This window comes from Nematostella vectensis, chromosome 2, assembly GCF_932526225.1.
Source record: "Nematostella vectensis chromosome 2, jaNemVect1.1, whole genome shotgun sequence".
Lineage (NCBI taxonomy): Eukaryota > Metazoa > Cnidaria > Anthozoa > Actiniaria > Edwardsiidae > Nematostella > Nematostella vectensis.
The window spans coordinates 9,187,957-9,207,798 of NC_064035.1; the positions used below are offsets into that span (position 1 = coordinate 9,187,957).

The window sequence follows — 19,842 nt, forward strand, 5'->3', positions numbered from 1 at the left end:
TGGTCGTTATTTATTTTGTATTTTTTTATAAACACCCTGGAGAATGACTTTAGCTTGGGCTACCTGTGATTAAAAAGTCAAGTTTTTTTTTGTCAGCGGTCTCCTTTGTAGTTGACATAGCAACTTGCAATGGACTCTCAAAAAAAACAAAATGGCGGCTGATTCCTAAGTCTTGTAAACGTTAGAAAGGTTTTTTTCATCTGTAAGTAACGCGGCTTTTGGTCCGAATTAATACTAATATATCCTTAGATACAACAACAACGAAGATGTCAAGCGAAGAAGAACAGCAGCCTATCAGAGCGCCAGAGAATGTCATTGTGAATGTGGTCCGCTGCAAAAATCTGGTAAAAAAATTTTTTTTCGCAGAGTTTGTAGTTTGTGTTGTGTTTAGCGTTCGGTTAGATTCATGGAACCGATATTTTGTACAATTGATACTTCTTTTACTTAAATGTGAGCAAAGTTTCGATGTATGATACAAGTATTTCAGTAGAGTCAGGCCTCTTCACTACATTTTTACTTTGACAGTGGGTTAATATGTTTCTTCTTTATAATTGTATATATTTATAATTGTACTATACTTTTAGTGGCCTCAGCACCAGTATCAAAGCTGTTCATCTTACAATGTTGTTATTGTTTCAACAGAGAGGGTCCAAGGGGGATTCTATAAACTCTCTCGTGCGTTTAGAGTTAGGGGGCACGTATCTTGGTGAATCACCTAAAGTTGAGGCTAACACAGAAACTTGCACAACTGAATACAATTATAATGCAACATTTGAGTGTGCATTCGATGATCCCTCATCGCTTGATACCATTGCCCACAAGCCTATTATCAGTGAGTATTCAGCTACATGTTGACAAATAGGGACTGAAGCAAGGCTAGGCTGTTCATTAGAATGAAACCTATTTTTGTTCCCTAGTAGAACTCATACAAATGCAGTTGGAGTAATATAGTAACTATAAGTAAATGAGTTCTGAGAAAGTATTTGCTCTTTAGAGTTGTAGTGTTATGTATTGCATTTATGTGTAATGTTTTACTCCAAACACGTTAGTTTTGAAAATGAAGACATGAGCAAATGTTGTTTTCAGTCACAATTATTGAGGTTCTCCCAAAAGACAAGAAAGGGAAGGAAGAAAAGACAAATGTCCTTGGACAGAGTTGCATTGATCTCCTTCCTCTCCTGCAAGGTAAGTTGTTCTCGACTTGAAGTGCAAAAGATTTAGTGAATAGATAAATTTGGGAAGCTATTCTTTCTCATTGCAGCTTTATTGCTTTATTATGAGAGGGCAAAATATACAGTAGGTTGAGTCAAAGGCAATAGAAGATGTGTAGGTTGCTACTGTATTACTCATGTCCGACGACAGAACACAGCTTTGATCTTGTTGATCTTGATTGTTTTTTTTTTGTGGAGGGAAAAAAACAGAGAACCCATTAAAAACCCACTCAGCAAAAACAAACTGACTTTCTCAACTCACATAGGAACTGGGAGTAAAAATTTAGAAAACTCTGAATAAACATGAACACTAGAAGAGGGGCGATAAGTGAGATAAATCCTTCCTATACTTATTGCTTTCCATTTAAATTGTTAGGTGAAAGCAAATTCAGCACTATTCAACCAATTCACAGTGTGTCACAATCAACCACAACAACAGACTCCAGTATGGAAAGTATTTTGGTGAGAAAAAGTATTGTTTTTTAAAGCAATGTTGGCTAAAGAAGGACAAGATGTTGAGATTATATCACAACCATGCTTGATTCCCTTATGTTTATCTCCATCTATCCTAAACTAAAAGAGACATTGTTAAAGAAATGAATTAAATTATTTTTACCAATAGCAGAGATACACAACCATTAGTTATTTTCCCCAAAGGTGTGGCCTTGTTCATTAGCAAAGTTGTGCAAGTATATTAATACTGTATTGTCAACCCCTGGATCTTAACCCATTGACTCCTGGCTATTTTTGAGCTGAATTTACAAAAAACAGACTAAAAACAGAAACCTCCCCCCCCTATTCTGAGTTTTATACAGCCCGTCAAAGTCAAACACAGCTGCACCTAGTCAGCGGTATCCAAGCTTTCGAACAGTGCTTTGCGGTCCCCACTTTTAATCCCTTGTTGTTGGGTTAAGCCAAAACCAGGGGATTTCTTTCCCAAACTATCTCTAGAGTTTTGTTCTTTATTCTTTGGATTGAATTCTTGGGATTTCTTCCAACCAACCTTTAAATACTGGTCTGTCCCATTGTGAACATAGTGTACTGATGGTACTTTTCTTTTACTCCTAGCCTGAGGTTGAAGTCCAAGTATCAGTGGCACAGCCTTTGCTTAGTGAGCCTCAGCTTGCAGAAAGGTTAGTCTTTTGTGTTTTGTTATAATAATGATCGATTTTAAATTGCACTAATTTACTAAAATTTTGTGTTTGACAGTAACTTGCTGAGTATCCGAGTTGACAGTGCCTACTCTATCCCAGAGGCATGGCAGCCTGGACAGCCATTCCTGTATACCATCAGTTTACCTGTTCCCCTCACAGCCACAGTAAGTAAATAGCAGGCAAGCAGATTGTATTCACCTTTTCGGCGCTGATAAGTCACATACGTTTTACAGGGTCAAAGTCTAACAATCCTAAACATCCTGCGAAAGTTTGTTCAAATGAAAAAGCGTATGCTATGTACGAACATAGTAGTAGTGTTAGCCATCGGGGACTAATTAAACCAAAAATTAAAAACTTACCCTCCCTTTACCGACATGCAGCTATAGGATCAGGATCATCTTCTGTGGTGCAATATTTGCCGACCAAATTCAAGCTGCAAAAATAAATATCCTTGCCACACATGAAGGAATCTCCGTGTTTGCACCACTTTGTTCATTCTTCCTACCTTTCTGGTTTTCTATTCTTTCCTGGAAAAAGGAAAAGTAGTACAGGGTCTCTATTGCCATTTGTCTGTCATACCTGCAGGAATCTAGATTAATACTACAGGTTCCATGAGACAATGCTTTGTTGTCACCTTTTTGTTCGTAAGAGGCATATGCTTCATCACTTCTCCGAACTTTCACGGGTTATTTACGATTTGTTGGACTTTGACCCCGTAACACGCACATAACTTATCAGCGCCGAAAGGGTGAATTCCCAGGGGTTGGTTATATCTCTGTGGCATGGCATCTGGAACTGTTTCCAGGGTTCAAAATATTTTTTTTAAATCTGCTAGCTTTTGCCGGCTTTGTGGATTCTGGTAGGGAAAAAAGCCTGCATACTAAAAATAGAGAAAAAAAGAGCCGGCAAAGACCAGATAACAGCCTGCTATGGCCAGCAGCTGGCCGCTTTTTTAAACCCTGGTCTCTGAATACTGTGCAGTCAGTTTACCTGTTTCACTCGCAGGCACAGTAAGTAAATAGCAGGCAAGCAGATTTTATTACCAGAGGTTGGTTATATCCGTTGCGGCATGGCATCTAGAATTGTGCCTGTACAACAATCAGTTTACCTGTTCCCCTCACGGGCACAATAGTAAATATGGTCCGCAAGCAGACTATATCCCTTGCAGCAGGCTTTTGGAATAGTGTTGTCTGTATACTATACCAGTTTACCTGATTCAATCACTGAGGTACTAAAATCAGAAATATGAAATCCTTTTTTAGAGAGAAAATCCAGCAGTCCTACCCAGTGGATTGCTAAGAACCCCTCAAGAAAAGGAGCCAACCAATCAGCGTAAATGGTGTGCTGTACCTAGTGCTTCTGGGACATGTATCTACATACCAGACAGGTCTGGAAAATAGGTCAAGTAATGCTTTTACTTGACCTCTCTGTCCAAATTAACTCCCTGCTGTGTCTTCTAGTGTGATAGAGGAAAGACCTATACCAGAGGATGAGGATGGTGAGCTCAGAGACAAAGAGGTATGCTTTATTTATATTTTGAAACCCTCACCTACAATCACTGTAATGTAGAAGATTTAACTTTGTTTAGCTGCCTTGTTTTTCCTACAACCATGCTAGTTCCCCTTACGACTGTGCATACTGTACCTTTCTTTTTAAAGGATGTCACCTTCCGTACTGAGGCTATGCAAGAGAAGAATCGTGTCACTTGGAATGCAGAAAGGAGATGTTTTCTAAATGCAGAAGCAGCAGAGAGGTTAATCGTTTTTGCATATATTTGATCTGACTACTGCAGCAATAAACAGAACTTTATTCCTGTTTTTTGTCACATGTAAACCTATTCCTTTCATTTACAAGTTGCAACTGACATGGCTAAAACGGCCATGTCAATCTTGACTTTTACCCATCTCATCAGTCACAGGTGAACATATGACTGTAAACTACCACTATCCTGTCATAAATCTTGAAAGAAAAGCAAACTCCCAAGTGAATATAATTTCCTTTTTTTTCTCTAGCCTTCAAACCAAGATAGCCCAGAACAGAGTTTGGCCAGTGGAAATAATGCGAACTCCATTCCCCCAGGCCACCAAGGCTAGAGGGAAGCAAACAGCTGTTGATGAAGATGTAGCTGTGTCATTCCATGGTGTTGCATATGTGAATATGGCACCATTGCTCTACCCAGGAGTTAACAGGTTTGTATATACAGCCGTCATACTGTACCATTAGTGTCGCAACTAATAATACAAGTAGATTGAAGCAAACATTCTATTGCTAAACAAGATAAAAAAATGAAAAATGATACCTTTTTGCAGGATCAATGGTACTTGCAGTGTGAGACCCGTTGTAGGGAATAAAGTGTTTAATTCTTTTCAGGATCCATGGTGCATACCTTGTAAAACCCTTTGTAGAAAGTGAAGTGTTTGATCGGACCAAGAGAAAGGGAAACCTTGCAGAGGAGGTGGCCAGACTAGCAAGCGGTATGAGTAGAACTCTAGCATCTGCCATGGGACAGAAACCTGCTGCTCCAGCCAAGCAAGGCAAAACGGATGCCAAGGCAAAGGTAACCATTATGGATATAAAACTCACTAACAGAAAATCTGTGAAACACTTTTTAAGGGTTTTATCGCTCCAATTTGAAATATAAGGAATTTTGATGAAATATATAACTATCAATATGCACACTCTCTTGGAATGTTGTCACATGTTTGGTTAGAGTGCACATTGTGTAATATAGTGTGCACAACATTTATTCAAAACCTAATAATTATATGTTCTCATTGTTAATCTTATATCCTTTTTCATATCCTTTCGTGTATTTCTATTTCATTTGTCTCAATGTTGTTTTATTGAAATTGTTGCTTCCCTTAGCCCTCCGGTGCAGTGCTCAAGCCTGAAGCAGGATCAGAGAGTGATTCAAATGAAATGAAAAACATAGAAGGACAGGTATCTATACAATCATTATTTCCAAAGCAATTAAATATACCACTGATAATCCTTATGAAATTTCCCATTGTCACCAGCAATACTTAGAGGCCAGGACATTTGTAACATTGGAAATTGTCTTGTCTCAACCCCTCGTTCCAAAGAGACCACCTTCATCATTGGCCAGGAAGTAAGTTGATGAGTGAGATACTTCATTTATTTTTAGTTGTTTCTTACTCCATTCTTGGCTCATGTTCACTTGTAGAGTTGCTGAGTTAATCCCACCTAGACCTGTGTTTGCAAGGAAGACAGGCGGTGCCAAAAAGGTGAGTTTTTGTTTGATTGTGAGGTCATTACATATACTACAATGGGGACAGCTGTCTTTTCATTACAGCCCGAATTTTTTAGGACTTTAGAACGCTTAATGTCTATGCAGACTACTTAATTTCCACACCTTGGCTATAGTTTTTTAGGGTTTCTTTTTTAGTCATATTAATGTGCATATACATGTGCTGTGGCCTCTCTTTGCTAGCTCAAAGCTGTTGTCATGTCCTCACTTAATACTCCTATAAGAACAACTCTGTCTCATTATTTAATGCTTATGTAATTCCTTAACAACATAAGCTCTTGATCTTTGCTTTCTCATTGTACTTAGTGAAACATGAAAAGGACTATATATTCATACAGCCTTATGTTTTCTTCCTTGTCATAGGCTGTTGAAGACTATCATGGTCAAGTTGCTACTATTGCAAACTCGCTACTCGAAGAGTTTAGGTGGGACTTAATGCGAAATAGCCAGTTCAAATTTTGCTTTTGTTATTTACCATGATTGCTATACCTTCCAGGCAAATGTTTGGAGGAGATTTGATGAAGGGTTCTTTGCCAGAAAACAATGAAGCAATAAACCATAGGTAGGTCTCACAATTGAATTGGCTTTGGTTTGAAATACAGTTGTATGGACCTTCTACTCATGTTCCCTTATGTTTGTAAGACCCAATTCATACATCGTGCTCCTGCTGTGCCGAATCTAGTTGTCTATATCAACACACATTGGCACAATAGTTGAACTATTGAGTCGTGGTCAATCAAGTTGCGAGTAGTAAAAGTTGACTTGATTTGGAGTTTCCGTTACAAATAATAAAACAATATAATATGTAATTTGATTCGGCTCATTAACAGCTTGAAGTTTGAATTGGTTTCCATGATTTTGCTGTGCGGCACCACTGGTGCAGCCATGCTTAGTGCTTAATTGATTCAGACGTCCAACAGTTCATGTGCCCAATCCCAACAATTAGATTCGCCACAGCAGGAGCGTGACATGAATCGGGTCTCACAGCAACATGAAGCCAAGGAAAGGCTCTTCCACAGTCTACCACATTCATGGGTGAATATACATATGGCATTTCCAGTTCCATAACGTTTCTTGTACTTTTCCAGGAGAAGAAAATTTCTGTATGAGCTGAATACATCTGGCAAGTACTTTGCCCTCAAAGAACAGCTTAAGGTATGTATACTTTAACTGAACGCTAAAATTTTATGGAACAATTGTAATGAGGTTTGCATTTCATTCAAAATTACAGCATAGTGTGGTGAAGATTGTGCGTGAGAAGTATCTCAAAACCACTGCTTTCACCGACAAAGCTGAGCTGCAAGCATTTCTCAGTGAACTGTATGTGTTCCTTGTGGATCAGATGCATCAGTGTGTGAACAAGGTGAGACAAACTCTGCCTTCCATACATGCACACCATCCTTTCTTGAATAAACTTCAACCTACTTATCTGTAACCCACAAACCAACAACCTACCAGCATACATCTTTATCTGCTTTACAACTACCTGTGTGCCAACTTTAACAACCTACTTACCTACCTGCCAAACCTACTTCTGTGACAAGTTGCGTGACAGAGCACGTGCTCAGAACGTGACCCAGGACCCATATAGATTGTGCAAGACTCATGGCTCGTTTCACCGTTGAATAAACGTCTACAAAACTTCTTATTATCCTCTTCTTACATGGTGGCCGCGGTTAACTATGGCCTCAGGATATGTCTTACCGCCGCCGGCGCCGCTGGAGATACACAATAGCAATGCTGCTGACAAATGGAAGCGATTTGTGCTCGCTTGGAAAAACTACTCGTTGGCGACTGGGTTGAACGAGAAAGCTGAAGCCGTACAAGTAGCTACGTTGCTAACAGTTATCGGTGAAGAGGCGAGAGAAGTCTACTCGACTTTTACCCTGACCGAAGGAGAGACAGACAAGATAGAGCCTGTCATAAAGAAATTCGCCGAGTACTGTCAACCAAGAAAGAACGTGCCGTTCGAAAGATTCCGTTTCAACCAGCGAATGCAAGAGCCTGGAGAGTCCTACGAGCACTATAGAACAGCGCTGAGAAAATTGGCCGAGTCCTGCGAGTTTGATACGATTACACCAGACGAAATACTTCGAGATCGGTTGTTATTTGGAATACATGACACGAAGGTCAGAGAAAGGTTGTTACGCGAGTCCAAATTAACACTAGCGAAAACAGATGAAATTTGCCGAGCGGCTGAGAGTATGCTTGCTCAGATGAAAATAGTCAAAGATACATCTGAGACAGACGTCAATGCCGTGAGTAAATTCGAGTCGAAGAAACCCAACATCAAAAATTATCGGCGAAAGCAACGAGGTCAAGGCAAACAATGTGACAACTGTGGATACCAACATATGGCAAATCAGGAATCGTGTCCCGCACGAGGAAAGGACTGCCGGAAGTGCGGAGCGAAAAATCACTTTGCCAATAGATGCAAACAGGAAGTCAAGGCTACCGAAGTCGAAGAAACAGATATGTATCCTGAGGAGACATATCAAACGGAGGAAGTATTGGCCGTCTGGTTGGATGATTCGCAGCTGGTCACATTTCAATCAGAGTCTGGAAGTTTCATCCGTTTCCAACCTGATACTGGTGCACAATGCAATGTGTTGCCAGTGCACATATACAAGCAGGCGTGTAACGACCACAAGCTAGTAAAAGTGAAACCCGTACAAACGTCCTTAGTAGCGTATGGGGGATCTAAGATCAAAGTCGTCGGGCATGTCACCATTAGAGTGTGGAGAAACCATGTATCGTGCCAGCTGGATTGTCGCCTTGTTGACAGCCATGAAATCCGCCCGATTCTGGGGCGTAAGGCATGCCTTGGCATGAACATTATACAGTACAATGACAACGACCAGTTTCACAAACCGCAGACAGATGGAGCGACAGTGTTCACCGTTGACCCCAAACCAGGAGCTGCACTAACAAGAGAAGAAATATTGGCTAAGTTCCCAGCAGTGTTCAGTGACGGGGTTGGCAAACTTGATGGAGAATACACCATCAGACTAGACACAAACGCTCAACCAGTACAACACGCACCACGTAGAGTTGCAGTAGCCCTAAGACCCCAGCTCAAGAAAACCTTGAATGATCTAGTGGACAAAGAGATAATAGCACCGGTGACCACACCCACCTCGTGGATCAGCTCTATGGTAGTAGTTCCCAAGAAAGATGGAAAACTGCGAATATGCCTAGACCCAAAGGATCTCAACAAAGCCATCCAGAGGGAAAACTATCCCCTACCAACCATAGAAGAGGTTGCAACACGATTACACGGTGCCAAGGTGTTCACGTTGTTGGATGTCCGCAACGGTTTCTGGCACGTCCAGCTAGAGGAAGAGTCGACCTATCTAACAACTTTCCATACACCGTTTGGCCGATACCGATGGAAGAGAATGCCTTTCGGGATCTCCTCAGCACCAGAAGTGTTTCAAAGAAAGATGCATGAATTTGCCGAAGGTCTGACTGGAACCGAAGTTGTTGCTGATGATTTCCTGGTAGTGGGCTATGGCGAGAGCTACGAGGAGGCAACGGCGGATCACGACAGGAACCTCCTGGCATTCCTAAACCGTTGTGATCAACGGGACATACACCTGAATCCCGACAAGATGAGACTTAGGAAATCAGAGTTACTCTTCATTGGCCACATAGCAACTGACAAGGGACTTAAAGTCGACCCTGCTAAAGTGCGAGCAATTGTGGACATGCCCTCACCGACCGACAAGCTTGGGGTACAGCGTCTGTTAGGCCTAGCCCAATACCTTGCAAAGTTCCTGCCCCAGCTGTCAGACATCACAAAGCCGCTGAGGGATCTCACACAGAGCGACGTACAGTTCATCTGGGATGATGCGCAACAGTCTGCGTTTGAAAAGCTAAAGGATGCCGTTACAGTCACTCCAGTATTGCGGTACTACAACCTAGACGAGGAGATTACACTTCAGTGCGATGCGTCGCAGAGCGGATTGGGTGCCGCATTACTACAGAATGGCCAACCAGTAGCCTACGCATCACGTGCACTCACGCCCGCTGAGACGCGTTATGCACAGATTGAGAAGGAGCTGCTCGCGATTGTTTTTGCGTGTGACCGTTTCCATACGTACGTCTACGGCCGCGAAGTCGTCAACATCGAGACTGATCACAAGCCTTTGGAACCAATCTTCATCAAACCTCTGGCGACTGCTCCGAAACGCCTACAACGAATGTTGCTGAGTCTGCAGAGTTACAGTCTCAATGTGAAGTACAAGAAAGGCAAAGATCTTTACTTGGCTGACACCCTAAGCAGAGCTTACCTACCCGAAGTCAACGCCTGGGAGTGTACCAGGGAGCTGGAGGAGATTGACCATCGATCATGGATGCCAGTGAGAGAAGAGACTTGGCAGCAACTCAAAAATGCAGCAGTAGATGATGCGGTGCAACAAAACCTTCGAGAGGTTATAAAGAGAGGTTGGCCAGAGAGCAAAACAGACCTGCCGGAGTGCGTGCATCCTTACTTTGATATTCGAGACGAGCTAACTGTCCAAGAAGAACTCATCTTTAAAGGCCAACAGTTGGTGGTTCCTAGAGCCCTGAGGAAGGAGCTTATGGAAAAGACACACTCATCCCACATCGGTATAGAAGGCTGCATAAGACGAGCAAGAGACACGTTTTTCTGGCCGCGGATGACTGTCGAGTTGAAGGAGTACATCACAAAATGCGAAGTATGTTTGACTCATCGCAGTGGCCAACGAAAGGAGCCAATTCTCCAACATGAGTTTGTCGCTCGACCTTGGGGAAAGGTCTCAGCTGACCTCTGTGAGCTCGACAACCGAACACTGCTAGTGGTCAGCGACTACTTCAGCAACTACATAGAAGTGGCCCGGCTTAACACAGTGACGTCACGAGCAATAATAAAGGAGCTGAAGGCAATATTTGCCAGGTTTGGCATCCCAGACACCCTTATAACCGACAATGGACCGCAGTTCGCATCAGCGGAGTTTAGTGTATTTGCCAAGACCTGGATGTTCGAACACAAGACGTCATCCCCAAGATATGCCCAAGCAAATGGGAAAGCGGAAAATGCTGTACAGACAGTAAAGAGGCTGTTTAAAAAATGCAAGACATCCGGGGGGTCAGAATTCCAAGCACTTCTCGACTGGCGGAATACTCCGACTGCTGGAATCGGAACTAGCCCGGCCCAGCGCCTTTTCGGACGTCGATGCAAAACACTTCTCCCTGTGGCTGGTTCCCTACTACAGCCTAGCTACAACACTGAAGGTACCACCTACCGACGAAACCGCCGACAGTTGATCAGCACGGGAGAAACAAACAGCCAAGTACCTGATGTTCTGGAATCACCAGAACCCGATGATGCTCAGCAGCAACCCAGCCAGGTTGCCATGCCACCAGATTCTTCACAGGCTATAACAAGGCCTCGGCGGGAGGTGAAGCCTCCTGCATGGCTCAAAGACTATGTGCCAAAATAACATTGAAACTGGTAGGACACTGAACATTAGTAATAATCCATCGTATGATTTTAGTTGTAAAATTTCGATTTTTACCCTTTGATTATTATAATGTTGTTTTAACCAACCGTTAGCGTTACTGTTAAAAGAGGGAAGATGTGACAAGTTGCGTGACAGAGCACGTGCTCAGAACGTGACCCAGGACCCATATAGATTGTGCAAGACTCATGGCTCGTTTCACCGTTGAATAAACGTCTACAAAACTTCTTATTATCCTCTTCTTACAACTTCCTTCTTTTTGTTTCAACCTCCTCAACCTCTCTCGCTACCAGGCATTCACTATTCTCTTCTGCTTCTCTTCTTTTCCACTCCCACCATTTTCAACCTTTTTCCCATTCTTTCCTACCTTTCTATGCTTTCTTGACCCCCATGTTTCCCCTTGTACCCTTTGTACCTTACCTGCATGCGAGGTTTTCTTGTCTGCAAAACGATGTAATTCTTGCTGCGATGTCATTCTTACTTCAGTGGTTACTATAAATGGTGAAACTTTTTTTGCGCAGTTTATATCGGCTGAAGATGCACCAGAGGAGCCGCCACCGATAGCTGACTCGATCATGCTAAAGCACTTTGCGCGGGAGGCTGAGGTAAGCAATAATCTGGCAATACCCAATTGCACGACAATGCAGTATTGCCCCAAACATCCATACCTTACTTACAATAAACCGATTTCTTTTGGTTTAAGGTGAATCAAAACTACGAGCTGGCGGCCAAGTATTACCAAGAGGTGGGTAACATATAGCATGAAGAAATCTGATTGGTCCTTGTAATTGAATAACAAGAAAGCTTTGTTTTTATTCAGAGGCTCGCCCGAAGCAAGAATGACCCGAGTCACTGGTTTGACTACGGAGCGTTTTGCCTGCTAATTGGTGACATTGCCAAGGTAGGCAGTATGACTTTTTATGGAATGGGCGTTTAGGTGTGGTTCTGGGGTTGGCAAGGCGTTGCAGTGCTTGTTCACGTCTGTTGTCTTGTCTAGGCAGAGGAATGCTTTAAGGAGACAATCGCATTGGATCAGAAGCATGTGTCAGGGTAAGACTAGATCAGACTTGGACCAATACTGTAAAAACCTACAGTCCCCCACAACGTATAGCCTGCATTACCCATACCATCAAAAATTTCGATTACATACCTGGAAATCTGAAGACGGTAGGGACATTTTAACTTTGCGATACGATCTTTTTTCAGCAATTCTAGATTATTATTGAAATAAGATTAAGCGTATTTCAGTTTATTGTCATGTATCCAATGGGTAAGAGCGGGCGTCTAAATGAAACAACGTTGGTGAATTGACGAATAATGATAATGATTGCTTACAAATAACACTTTCCAACGTGATGGTCCTGAATTGGCCGTTTTGGAATTCGCGGGGATTCTACTACAGTAGAAACTCGACAATGAAATTTCGAAAAGATCCCCTAGACCAATTACAAACGATGGAGTTTTTATAGTACATATCCTCAAAAATCGACCAAATTCACTAGATGACTGTGACCTATTTTCAAGTATTTGATTAGGGCTTTCTTCCTGTTTGTTTCCATCAGTTCACTTATCCGTGTCGCGTCCCTGTTCTTTCGCGTTCTCGTTTGTTTGTGCAGGAAAAACAGACAGGGTGGATTTGATTGGTCGTTTTTCTAAAATTTGTCTCACTGACGCCATATGTGTCTTTTGTTACACCTAGGCTGTTGATGTTCGGCTGTGTTTCGCTCACCCTAGAGCGTTACGAAGTCGCCGAGACGTTTTTCGAGGCCGCAACCTGTGTGGATCCTAAGAGTATAATCGCCTGGACTATGCTAGGTTCGTAAAACCAAACGCTAGGGGTTACAACCGTCCAGGGGACTCATATATCATATGTGACTCATATATGGCCAGAGCCATATATGAGTCATAACCAGATACTGAAGTACGAGTGGCGATTCTGTGCTAGTTAGCGCAGAGACCTTGTATTATAGGTTGAAGTGTGAGCATTAGTTACCGCCGTGTGTATGTATTTTTCAAAAAAAGCAGCTTTTTGTTACTAAAGATCGCCAGGCTGCAAAATAGCTGCGTACTCTACAGGTATCCCGCGTTTACTATTCACTTGATGCGCCCCTGAGAAGTCATATAATGCGTGATGTTTTTGGCAGGCCTTTACTATGATAGTATTCAAAACGACATCGGAGCTGAGCGAGCGTTTCTTGAGGCCAATCGAGTAAATATTAGCCCGGTCCATCCGCCTGAGGAGCCAAGCCCTGATGATCAACTGCCTACTGGCGGGGATCATCCGGAGACTGAGTTCGAAGCTCCTGCCTCGGACACGGCCCCGCCCCCATCCGGGGAGATACCCGAGGTCCATGGTGAGTACTAGACGACAACAGCAACGACGACGACTACAGCAACGATACAAACAGCAACTTCGTTGACAACGATGACAACGATGACAACGACAGCAGCAACAGCCACAGCGGCGACGACAGCGGCAGCAACTACAGCAACACGTGTGATTGTCTGCTTTCTCATCGCCTTTAAACTCTACAACCTTAAATAATTTATTGACGTCTGGTAGAATTTCTTTATTTCCTCCAGAACGATTGTGTTTGTAACATTGTCTGGTTGAGATGATTAAAACCTTCTGTTTGCAGTTGAGGAATCCTCTAACGGCACCCCTGCCGAAGGCGAGACAGAGCCCAAGCCAGCACACACTGCTGTCCCCAGTACCGCGGGCGCTCCTTCTGTCGAGTCGCAACAAGGCAAGCGTGCATCGGTATCAAAGCCTCATACCCAGTCCTCGGCCATCGCTCCGACCAAGACCCAGTCCCCTGCGCCGAGTGGCAGTGTTGCATCACACGAAGAGACGAAACCCGAGCCCGCAAAACAGGTGGAGAGCAAGCCAGCAGTCAGGATATTCCTGAGGACAGCTGCTTTCTTATTGGAGGTTAACGCACTGCAGGTAATTTCACAAGGCGGCCAGAACATTTTGTGTGCTGAATGCGTCTTCGGCGTGGTAAGAAAGATAATCTGTATTCAATACAAGTTGTAAAAATAGTGCTTCACTTTTCCTAGATGGCTGAATCTGCGCTTGCGCACGAGCTTATTGTGTCAAATAATGAACCAAACGCTGACTACTGCATAGCGCTGGCTCGTCTTCGCATCCAGCAGGGGAGGTACGAGGATGGAGAGGAGCAGCTGAACCACGCCCTTACCCTGAGTCACCAGGTGAGGCGAGTCCCGCTCATCTGGCATCGAGTGGATGGAGCTCGATTAGAATTTTGGTGCTTTTTAAATGTGTTTAGACTATAAGGACTAAGACCTAGTTTAAACGCCGTTCTTTTCATGTATCGTTCCAAATACAAATGCATGCAAATGAACCAATTCGGTTGTTCAATGTTCATTTCCATTTGGAACGATACATGAAGAGAACGGCGTTTGTCCTAGGCCTAAGTTGACGATTTTGTACTAATTTGTAATGTTTTAATTTTTTTTAATACAACAGTGAGACAGCCCAACCAATTATTGGACTGAGTTATCTAAAAAAGAACACTAATAATTGTGAATTGCTTTTACAGAACCCCGATATCTGGGCACTGATTGGCCACTTGAAGTACTTGACGGGACGCACAGAGGAGGCTCAAGAGTGCTATGAGAGGACCTTGTCGTACATCACCGAAGCGTCAGATATGCACGCCATCTACCTGCGCCTAGCCTCCATATACCTCGAAAAGGGACAAGTAAGTACTGCGTCACGCGGGTCTTGAAAAAAGGGGTAGATACAGCCTACTCGCTTATATATCCAACTTCTTGTTATTCTGTATGATATGATATAGAATGAAATATTAAAAGATAACCTAAACCATGGTTATCATTACGAGAGTATTTCAGATCTCATACTCGAAGTAGCCCTATTTTAGCGAATCACATGCTGTGCAAGGCCTGTGGGATGTGTAGGCGCGTGCACAGGCCATCCCCCCCCCCCTCCCCCCTGGCGGCCAAAAAGTGTGTCATTTCTTATTTAGGAATCTTCAAATCCTATGCTTTTCCCTTATGATACCATGACTGCGAACCCCCCCCCCCCCACCCCCCCCCCCCCTCCCCACAGCCAATCCTGGGTACGCGCCTGATGTATACTTATTATCGGTTGTGTCCTAGTTCCAGGAGGCCAAGTCGACGTTCCTGAAAGCATGCATGCGTTCCCCTTCTTGTGTGTCATGGCTCGGTGTAGGAATTGCTTGCTATCGTGTAAGTTTTTGCTCTTGGTATTTCATTGAATAGTGTGTAAAGGACCATGTTTTATTTATTTATTAGTACTCTTTTTAGCTTGGCGAGCTGATGGAGGCGGAGGACGCCCTCTCAGAGGCAAATATTCTTAATAACAAGGACCCCGAAGTCTGGGCTTACCTATCCCTAGTTTGTCTCCAGGTACGTCACGCAAGCTGCATGCGGTAATGAGCATCGGCCCATGCGCGAAAGCAAAGGCTTGTGTTTTCATTAATTTTCATTAACACATTGACCCCTCAACCGGCCTGTACCGGCTTTGGGAAGTACCCACAACCCAAAAAATTCATAAATGCAAACTAAACACAACAACATGAAGATACTCAGGCATCAGTCTAAGGGATAAATGGTCTTGAAGATATACATCCAACCAAGGTGTTGGCAACTACACTTAAGCCAAATAATAGCACAGGTTCTTCGACAAATTTCAAATCGAACAAGGAAAGAAAAGCAGAATCACCCCTCTCAATAAAACGCTCAAAATACAACACAAGGGAGAGAGATAAGCAAACACAGCTCAAGACACAAATAGATACCTTTATTCTGATCCTCCAGGTTCATTTCCATGGCCTCAAAACACAATGTCCACTCCCTTAAAGGCTTGTAAAACCACGAAGATGCCTTTACGGTTTGCAAAGCATTCTGGGAGATCCAAAGTCAGATGGTTTTTTATAAGTCTTTTCACCCCGAAGCCAAACAAATCAATTCCAGGTCATACAGACCCAGAATAGCAGTGTAAACAATTTTGGAATCAATTTGGTTTCAGAAAAGACAGCATTTAGGAGAGCTGTGGTGATTCATTAGAAAATTATTTTCTCATCCAGGCAAAGCCAAACAAGAAAAAATCATCATGAATCCACCTTTACTTGCAAATATCCATAAGCAAAGCACTCAATTATGCCCCAAAAGACCTCATGAAGTCCTGAGAGACTCTCCTAATATGCTCATAGCTGTATTTTTGATGAAAAATACAAGCAACCATCAACTTCTGCTGGCTTCAGCACAACGACGATTAAAAGTGGGGACCGCAAAGCACTGTTGGAAAGCTTGGATACCGCTGACTAGGTGCAGCTGTGTTTGACTTTTACAGGCTGTATAAAACTCAGAATAGGGGGGGAGGTATCTGTTTTCAGTCTGTTTTTTGTAAATTCAGCTAAAAAAAAGTCAGGAGTCAATGGGTTAATTTCATTAATTTTATTAATCCTTACAGACCGGTCGTCAGCTAGAAGCGGAGCAGTCCTACAAATATGGACTTAAGGTAAGGCCCTAAATGAATTTGCCTATCAGGGATGGGATTTTTTTTTTTTACTATTTTCTATTTTTTTTTCTACACCCCGACCTTAGTGGTTGCGTACAGGCCTCCTCTTTTTACACCTAGGTTTTTTGAAAACACGACTAAAGTTTTCAAAATAAAGTGGTAAATTAATGAAATACTTTCTCACTAGTTTCTAGTCCTGCCTACAATCAAAAAATATTTATTTTAAATGGGAGCCAATATGTTTACCCAAACACCTTTTATCAAACGACATCGTGGACTTTTGCTTGTGAAGTCCTTTATAGATCCCACACTCCTTCTATACTCCTGTTTATTACACTCATAGTAAGGAAAAGTAGTTTGACAGAACAGGACGGAAAATTCAATAACTACCTCTCATTAAAGCCTCCGCGGGGATCTCGGTGTTTTTTGGATTTTTTTCAGTATTTTTAAAAAAATTGGACTTCCTGTGGTACTATTCATAGCAGAGAGGTGACTAAGAACGAGCGGACCCTCCCTCCCAGGCCCCCACTATTTCTTGATCAGGAAGCCCGAAAAACGCCTTTTTTCCAACAAAAGGCCTAAAACACTCGAGACGCCTGCGGAGAAGGCTACTCTTATTACTCGATGCCCTCCACTTTTACGCGACCTGACTGAGAAAAACACTGTTATTCACACTCCGTCTTTCCTGACTTCTAGTTGAATCTGAAGGACGAGGCACTTTTAAACGAACTGCATGCTGTGCAGACCCAGGTCGGGTTTGGGAACCCTGTGGTTTGCTGAAAGGTCACCTCGCGAGGTCTCGTGTCATTTACATATGTAGATATATTGTATACGTGGTCAATTTAAATGACTTCTTTGAGTAACAAAAATAGTGTTTTATAAAGAAGTTACCGCTGGTTTACTTTCTTATAGAATTAAAAAGATAAAAATTGTATTTTAAATTGTGTTAATTAAAACAGGGTGGTGTTTAAAAGATTCGTTATGATTTACACAACAATACCCACCCCTTCTAGTTTATTGCTTGATCTTGCTCTATCCCCACCCTTACCTAAAATTCTCCACCGTCCAATAAATTCCCGACGTTATTGCCCCTATCACCGATATTCCCCACTCCTACTCTAACTTCAATTCCCTCTATTTCATCGGGTTTCAGTTGAATTCCTTTTCAAACAGCCTCAAACCAAACGTAAAAAACTCCACTGGCTGCAGGCTCAGGCCAGCGGTGAGAAGCTGCTTGCCATGCTCCGTCATATCTGGTCTGTGGAATGTGGAGAACACAAACCTGTCGCGTGTGATGCCGCACGCCGCCTTAAGTTGTCGTAGAACATGCGCAGTGAACAGCACGGGGTCGTCCGTGTAAATTGTTGCCACCCAATGAACACAGTCCACACGCTCTGAACGCCGGCCATGGCCAAACGACTTCGGCCATTTTCCGTCACGACACTCAGAGGCACTTCGGTCCGCGAACAAGCAGTCCCATTCTTGGAAAATGCAATCGATATTTGATCGGAGCGCCTCGAAGGGCTCCCAATCGATAATGAGCGTGTTATCTTGGAACAGCGTATTCGCGACTGATTCTCTGAGTATGACTTCCGTGTCCTGTTTGGAATACGGGTGGAGCTTGATCGAGGATTGTACTGTGGAGTGCTCGGAAATGTTTCCGAGAAAATTCTTAGGGATGTGATAGGCCAATATGTCTTGGTCAAGGACAGCTCGGTCACCCTGTTTTTTCTGTATCGCAAGTCGCTCAATGTTGTCTGACTTGGTCGTGAAGCGTTCTCTAACAACGCTTGGATACTTCTTACGAATATAGTCATGGACTTCAGCTATAAGTCGCGAGCTAAGTCCGAGCCCTCGGAAGTCGGGATGGATTCGCAGCCCTTGACTGATGAAGGTTCTACCTTCGTCAATAATGTTTATGGCCCGAAGTCCCACAAGTTTGCCCCCCACTTCAGCTACGAAAATCAGCCTGCTCGGCTGGTTCAACCACTCGATGAAGATGCAAGGGAGGTAGTCATGACCGCTGTAGATACCCTGGGACATTTCAACTACTGCAGCGAGATCGCTGGCGCGCGCTAGGCGAACACTTATCTCTCGCATGATACAAGATGATCACCGATTCTTCTGGTAAATCTAGCCCAGAGAACGAAGTATCAAATTAGAGAAGAGTGGTATATATACCATATAATGTTCTTTACCTACGCATTTTAACAGCTGCAACGCAAAAAAAGATTCTCGCCTAAAAAATTAATTACACTGAATGACAGTCTAAAGCATATAAATTGGTCATCTAGCAGCCATTTTTGGAGTATTTGAGTTATCCTACGCTATTACACGTGGCGACTTCTCACAGAACTCTAATGGCTGTAATCATTTGGGATATTATAGCATGCGAGTTGCGTAAAAGGGTATCCTGAAGTGATAGCCAAGTCATGATTGTTGGGAAAACTCATCGTAAACAGTACACAGCATTTAACACCTTGAATCATTATTTTAATCCTTAAAGTATAAAAATATATGTAAAATAATTAGTCATGGAATTTAAAATGAGACACCTGTATAGGCCTTTTTTTACAGAGATATAATGCCTTGATACAATAAATACAGTTAAATATTTAAGTTGAGTATTTTATTTGTAATAAGTTTGGTTAAAAGAAATGATTTTCAAAATGATCTAAGAAAAAAATATATGAGAACGCGTTTCCAGGGTTTGGTAACATTACGCATACATTGATTTTGTAATAAAAATTTGGTAAAAAAATTTAATAAAAATGTAATAAAAATATAATGCCTTGATACATTGATTACAGTTAAATATTTAAGTTGAGTATTTTAATTTTAATAAAGTTTGGTTAAAAGAAATGATTTTTAAAGTGATTTATATCTAAGAAAAAGTATATAATAACGCGTTTCATGGTGTAGAAACATTACGCATACATTGATTGTGTAATGAAAATTTGGTAAAAATTTTTATTGAGAAGCTGTTGAAATACCCTAATACAAAGAGGCCATTAAGCCTAAATTCTTAAATACGAGGTTTTAAGAGCGGGTGTAGTTCACATGGATAGCAAGTAGATCTCTTTAAGAATTTTTTAATAACACTGAGAATTTTTTTTTTAATTCTGTTTCGTAAATTTTGATCTCTTTTATGCCACACTGATATAAAAAGATTTGCAAACTTGCACGGACTTGCGCTGTA

The 19,842-nt window shown here is 42.4% G+C and overlaps 2 protein-coding genes across 2 annotated transcripts; one reads left to right on the forward strand and one right to left on the reverse strand.

The window, feature by feature from the left end:
* Nucleotides 1-122: 122 nt before the first annotated feature.
* On the forward strand, nucleotides 123-17,616 carry LOC5521239 (cilia- and flagella-associated protein 70). The gene is made up of 31 exons (XM_032366474.2): nucleotides 123-344; nucleotides 643-832; nucleotides 1,087-1,185; nucleotides 1,588-1,673; nucleotides 2,280-2,344; nucleotides 2,421-2,529; nucleotides 3,628-3,752; nucleotides 3,826-3,883; nucleotides 4,024-4,118; nucleotides 4,378-4,554; nucleotides 4,736-4,922; nucleotides 5,231-5,305; nucleotides 5,383-5,474; nucleotides 5,550-5,610; nucleotides 5,997-6,058; nucleotides 6,130-6,195; nucleotides 6,722-6,788; nucleotides 6,865-6,996; nucleotides 11,638-11,721; nucleotides 11,820-11,861; nucleotides 11,937-12,017; nucleotides 12,114-12,166; nucleotides 12,816-12,931; nucleotides 13,261-13,470; nucleotides 13,756-14,063; nucleotides 14,177-14,329; nucleotides 14,680-14,841; nucleotides 15,260-15,349; nucleotides 15,428-15,529; nucleotides 16,596-16,643; nucleotides 17,340-17,616. Exons 1-31 carry the CDS (start codon nucleotides 267-269, stop codon nucleotides 17,421-17,423), a joined length of 3,357 nt encoding a protein of 1,118 aa, XP_032222365.2. The 5' UTR covers nucleotides 123-266; the 3' UTR covers nucleotides 17,424-17,616.
* Nucleotides 17,573-18,813, reverse strand: LOC5521238 (histidine N-acetyltransferase). Its single transcript, XM_001640985.3, has one exon. The coding sequence runs from the start codon at nucleotides 18,741-18,743 to the stop codon at nucleotides 17,793-17,795; it is 951 nt and encodes a 316-aa protein (XP_001641035.3). The 5' UTR covers nucleotides 18,744-18,813; the 3' UTR covers nucleotides 17,573-17,792.
* Between the last annotated feature and the right edge of the window lie 1,029 nt (nucleotides 18,814-19,842).